General features: G+C 45.2%; 1 protein-coding gene across 1 annotated transcript in view; it reads right to left on the bottom strand.

The window, feature by feature from the left end:
- Positions 1–952: 952 nt before the first annotated feature.
- SLC13A4 (solute carrier family 13 (sodium/sulfate symporter), member 4) overlaps positions 953–6,000 on the bottom strand; it is an 81,289-nt gene continuing 76,241 nt past the window's right edge. The window contains exons 14-16 of the mRNA XM_015429315.1: positions 4,141–4,302; positions 3,450–3,587; positions 953–1,103 (exon numbers count right to left, since the gene is read on the bottom strand). Coding sequence (XP_015284801.1) covers positions 966–1,103; positions 3,450–3,587; positions 4,141–4,302 — 438 coding nt within the window. The 3' untranslated portion in view covers positions 953–965. The remainder of the gene's footprint in view (positions 1,104–3,449; positions 3,588–4,140; positions 4,303–6,000) is intronic.

Here is a 6,000-nt window from a genome sequence, read left to right as displayed (position 1 = left end):
AAAGACTCCTTCTGTGCTTCCAGAATTTAATACCAGACCAGGAAGAGAGAAAACCACTATCTAGAGGAGCTTGTAGAAAGAGCCACACTATTTCGATACCGTAGAGCAACTAGATCAGCGGTTCTCAACCTGTGGGTCGTGACCCCTTTGGGGGTCGAACGACCCTTGCACAGGGGTCGCCTAAGACCATCGGAAAACACAAATTTTCGATGGTCTTATGATAGGGCTCCCAAGTCTCGCCAAATCGCGGCGGGGGATCGCGTCTCTTCGCAGAATCCCTGTTTTTGTGATTAATCACTATGCTTTAATTATGTTCAGTTTGTAACAATGAAAATACATCCTGCATATCAGATATTTACATTACGATTCATAACAGTAGCAAAATTACAGTTATGAAGTAGCAACGGAAATAATTTTATGGTTGGGGGTCACCACAACACGAGGAACTGTACTAAAGGGTAGGTTGAGAACCACTGAACTAGATGATCAAATAGCAAATAGTACTACCTCCTTATCTAGTAAACTATATATCATTTTCTACTTTTTTTAAAAAAAAAATGTATAAATACATATAAACATATTCTTTAGAACCAACTTGATAAATATAGGATGGTAGCCATCTTAAGCTACATGAAATCTGAGAGCTGAACTAGAGTGGCTGATATTACATATACCCCTATAAGTGAAGCACAATGTTGGCAGAGCAAAAGTAAGTCTTCTGTTGAAATGAAGGGAGAAAACTGGGAAAGCCAAAGCAAGTTAATTCCATTATAGTTCCGAGAGCAAGGAATGAATGAAGTTCAGCACTAGATTCTCCTTGGGAGAATCTCCAGTTGCGTTGCTGCTTGGTTAGTTTTGGTTATTGGAACTATGTACTCTCAAGTTTCTTTCTTTATGCATGTGCAATTTAAATAAAATACGTCACTCCAGTTTGCTGGTGGCTGAGCAAGTGTTGTCACCGTTGACTATGATGGGCCGGTGACATTGCCGACTATCGCCCAGTCTGGAAATGTATTCAGTTGGAAGAGTCTAATTCCCCAAGTATTTATAGCCACCATAACAACCACTAGACCAATCAGATTGACACCAAAGCCAGCTTTGACCTATGATAAAAAAGAAAGTACACCACATTAAGTTTCAACAAATTAATTGCAATCAGTTAGGGCAAAGGTTGTCAAATCAGGGAAACAGGCTGTGGTGTTGAGGGACAGGTGTGTTATGCCTGGAGAGGTAAGGCGCTTTGAAGTGTACCAGGGAGTCCTTGGTATTTGTGTTCCCAGGGAAGAGAGCCATAAAATGTACCAAGGGGGCACAGAGCAGAGACAATTTCTGCAGAGAGAGAACCATTTTTCTACCAGCTAGGAGGGTGATCTGGATAGTGAGATGTGTGGGATTGAATGGTAGATTGGCATGCACCTTCCCATGTGAGTATAAATTCCCTAAATCTGGATTGGGAGAGGCTTTCCCACCGACAAACGCTGGCAACATCCATGAGTCTTTGTCCAAATCCTTTGTCCAAATACTGGAAGCTGGATTCTTCCACGCAGACCAGGTGGGTGGTCTGGAGGTGCATTTGTTCCAAAGACATCCGGGGGGGGGGGGTGTTGGAGGTAACTCTTCTGTATTGTTGAGTTTACCTTAGTGCTACATTTTCTATTATTTTCCTTAGATCTGTAAGCAGTAGGCTGGATAGTATTTTCCCTGTCTTGTGCTCATAGCTTAATCTGTAGCAATAAAGTCTTTTCCCGTTTCAGACCGCAGACTGTGATTCAAGTCCTACTTGTGTGCCTCAGATCACTAACTCACGATTAGACATACACACACACACACACACACACACATGCAGAAGAAGGGCTGGGATAGTTGGGAGACTCTGCCCTTTGTACTTGCCCAAAGACAGCTTTTACCAGCATCTTCCCAAATCATTGCTAGTGCAGGAGGCTGGATTTCTTACCTTGGGGTAGTGGCACAATGAAGAGGACCATACTTTACTTGCCCACAAACACGCAACACACACATGTAAGCATACATAGACCCCAAGCAGGTTCATGACAAGATGGGCATATTTTTCCGGATTCCAGGCAATGCTGAGGCAGTAAGGCTAGAAGTGTGGGTCTTTTGGTGCCTGTTGAAGTGCAATAGGCAAAGGGACCTTGCTTTTTTAATGGCCATTACTCTTATGCAAATATGCATGGGATACAGTCCAATCCTACTCACGTTTGCTTGGAAGTAAATCCCACTGGTTTTAGGGCTGTTACCCTTGTGCAAGGGATACAGCCAAGTCCTACTCATTGGAGGGGGGGGGAATAAATCCCACTTGTTTTCATTATTATTACATTTTTCACTATCCAGATATGTAAGGTACTTGGGACTAGTGGGTCCCAAGGGCTCTGGGAACATCTCAATTTCCCAGGGAAAAGGGGCCATGAAATCTGCAGGATGTCAACAAGCTGGAGATGCATTTTGGCAAAGAGCCATTTTCTCTAATTGCCAAGAAGGGCAAAATGGATAGTTGTTAAAACAGGAGCTGGGCATTAAGGTGTGAGGGACATGCACTCTTTAATGACTGGGGGGGGGGAATAGGGGTTCACAATCTCACCAGGGAGAAGACCCCCTATCTCCGGACTGGGCAAAGAACTTCCAGCCAGCTAAGGTGGGGGCAGATGCACCCTTTGTCCAATGTTTGTTGGTTTCTCAAAAACATCTGGTTAACCACTGTAGAAAATAGGATGCTGAATGAGATGTGTGCCAAGGTCATCGTTTGCCTAGGGCCCCCCAAAAACCTTGGGCCAGCTTTGGATAGGTCACCATACCAAGTAAATTTGGACCTGTGGGTCACCATACTGAAAAAGGTTGGGAACTACTGCTCTAGTGTAATTAATAAAATCTTTCCCGTTTAACTGTGTTTCAGATACCTTCCCTTGCACCTAGCCCTTGATCACAAACACAAAGGGAAAGGCACGAAGTGGCTGGTAAACTTTGCCTTTTGTACATGCTCAGAGAGTTTTTACTGGCACTTCTCAAACTATGAGTAAATGGAAAGGGCTGGGGGTTTTAGTCTAAGGTGGTGGCATCAGAGAAACATGAATTTCCACCCTCAAACACAGGATGGGTTGTGAGGACTCTTATGCAAGTATGCATGGAATAGAGCCTTTTTCTTCCTCTGGAGAATATACTTTCGTACTTCTGATATTCAGATAATTTTTGGCTTTAAACTCTGACCACACAATTACAAAACATTATTCACTTTCAAATTTGAGTGGGAGGGGAAAATAATTTCTAACCTACCACAAAACAGCCACACTGTATAAACTACTACTACTACTACTACTACTACTACTACTACTACTACTACTACTGCTGCTACTATTCAGAAATGGGGTACTCCATTCCTTCTGAAATGGGCTGATCTGATCATGGGTTCCAGTTGCATCAAGCATAGTACTTACCATGTCCTTGATCTGACAGTGCCCATAATTGAAGACAATGGCATTTGGAGGATTGCCCACTGGTAGCATCACCGCAAAAGAGATACACATTGCAACTGGGATCAGGGTGTACAGAGGGTTGATTTGCAGGGTTTCTGACTGAGGAAAGGAAGAGACAGAGGCTGTTTGTGCACAGCTGATGAAAGAAATGCTGGTTTTCAAGGCAACAGACATTCAGAGGTGGTTTGTGATCGGTTGCCTCTGCAAAGTGACCCTGGATTTTCTTGGTGGTCTCTCATCCAAGGACTCACCAGGGCCAACCCTGCTTAGCTTCTGAGATCTGACGAGAGCAGGATAGCCTGGGCCACCCTGGTCAGCGTGATGAAAGAAATACCCTAACAAAATTGCAATTCCCAAGATTTCTTGAAGGAAACCACAACATTTAACCCTTCTCCACTAACTGCTATCCCTCAGACTTCCACCAAGAGAAGTCACCTGAAAAGCTCTCATTTTTCACAGGGGAGCTGAAGTGGAAGAAAGACTGAGAAAGCTTTAATCAAAGCACCATGAAGAGGTGGGTGTTGGAGAGGAATCAGCAAAAATCTCTCCCTTGCTGGCTGCTGGCAGATTTTTTCCGGTTGGAGCCGACCTACTGTTCCTTGTATCTAGCAAGTTTGTACCAAATCCACATCAGCCCCAAATGTACACTCACCATGCTGCATAAAATAGGCAAAAAGATGGTTATGGTTGCTGGGTTACTAACAAACTCCGTCACAATGGACACCAGGATGCAGGCTAGCAGAGTGACAGCCCAAAAGGGAAGGCTACTCAGGGACAACATCTGCCGCCCAATCCACGTGGAAAGGCCAGATGTCTGAAAGAAAAAGACGTTGGTTTAAAATAGAAGGTGTCATGAAACAACGTTGTGGTCTCTACAGAACCTTGATCCTTCTATCTTGCAAGGATGACAAGAAATACAGAATTGACTTTCCTCTTCTCCCCAGCCTGGCCACCGCCCAAAGCATATATGGGCATAACATTTTCTGACTCCGATCAGGTCAATATGACAGCTAGAACCAGGGTCGGTTCCATGTTTTGTGGGGTCCTTTGCAGAGAGTTCCCAGGATACCCGCAATCCTCTGCCCATCACCAGGCCCTCTGCTCGTGCCCTCCTTCCCTCCCACCTACTGTTACCATGGGTGCTTGTAATTGCATTTTCTGTACTGTGCTGATGCTGTGTTTGTCAAATGTCTGTGTATCTGTGCATTTGGGACTCAGGGATTACTGCTGTGTTTGTATGACTTGTTCTGCATCTTATGCTTGCCTATGGATGGGCAAGACCTGTGCTGCCTGCTACAGAACACGTGCCTCCCTGCACATTCCCAGAATGCCTCTGGACAAAGAACACCAGCGCCATTACACCCAGGTTGGACCCTTGGAAAACAACAGCATTCCCCACCATTGCTGATCTGTGGGAAACCACGTAACTCTCTTCCTGCTATCTGGTTTGGCATCGCAAAGACAATAATGTTTATTGCCTCTGGACCAGGACACTCTGCAAGTCAAAGGTTGCCAATGGAAACGACGGTTTCACACCTGGCCACATGGCTCTCGTTTGAAGTTAGGGTAGCATATTTGAATATTGCCCCTTCCCCTTGATTAGGACATCACCACTCTTTGACCTATAGCCATAGCAGAGAGGACGTACCCTAAGGGTTTATGGCCTTAAAGCCAAGCCCAAAACCCTAGCTTTTAAAAAGAGGAACACAGCCTTTGTTTCTCTCTCTCTGGTTAGGGTTAGCTCAGCCCTCCCCACCTTTCTGCAACTTAAGCTGCAGTGCCCGTTGGCCAGCATGCCAGCGAGAAACCCCCCCCCCTTCCACATTAGGCAACGAAGCTCTGCTGAAGGAGATCCTCTCGGGCTTTCCCTGGGAGTGCACACCAGGGGAAGCACACACGTTGTTGGCTTTCTCCAGCTGTGTGAGAGAAGGATCCCGAGTGAGACCTTCCGGCCCTGATGTCCCACAGAGAAGAGGTATTTCCCTACTGGACTCAGATAAGTATGAGCGAAATCCCTTTTAGTCTCACCCCATTGTTTAACTGCTTTGTTATTTGCATTACTATTTGTTTCTGTATCTAATTTAATCTGAAGGAAAGATTGTTTGATTGTGTGTGAGCATCTGATTTTGGAGTGCTTGAGAATTGTTTAGTAAAAGGCAACATTTATTCATAAACCTAGCGTTGTCTCCATTATTGGGAAAAGTAGTGTTTGTTTCTAATTAAAATCTCTGTATACAAGTGATCAGCCAAGAACTCAGTGGAATATCCTCAAAACCAGAGGATTTCCGGTATCACTACCCACCCACCCACTTTCCTCCCACCTGCTTGTGTGTTCTTCCACTGTCTGCTCACAAGCTGTCCTGCTGCCCATTCTTACAGCTGCCTGCAGCCCTTTTCCCAGTGGCACTTGAAAATGCTTACAGCAGGGTGCATAAGTGGTGGGGCATGGGCAAGTGAGTGCGTAGGGGACATCAGCAACAGTGGGCCCTACCAGAGATTGTGGGCCTGGGCA

This window comes from Gekko japonicus, unplaced genomic scaffold (assembly GCF_001447785.1).
Source record: "Gekko japonicus isolate JY-2015 unplaced genomic scaffold, Gekko_japonicus_V1.1 scaffold804, whole genome shotgun sequence".
NCBI classification, from domain to species: Eukaryota; Metazoa; Chordata; class Lepidosauria; order Squamata; family Gekkonidae; genus Gekko; species Gekko japonicus.
The sequence above is the reverse complement of the archived record's forward strand: the minus strand, read 5'-3'. Positions and strand labels throughout refer to the sequence as shown.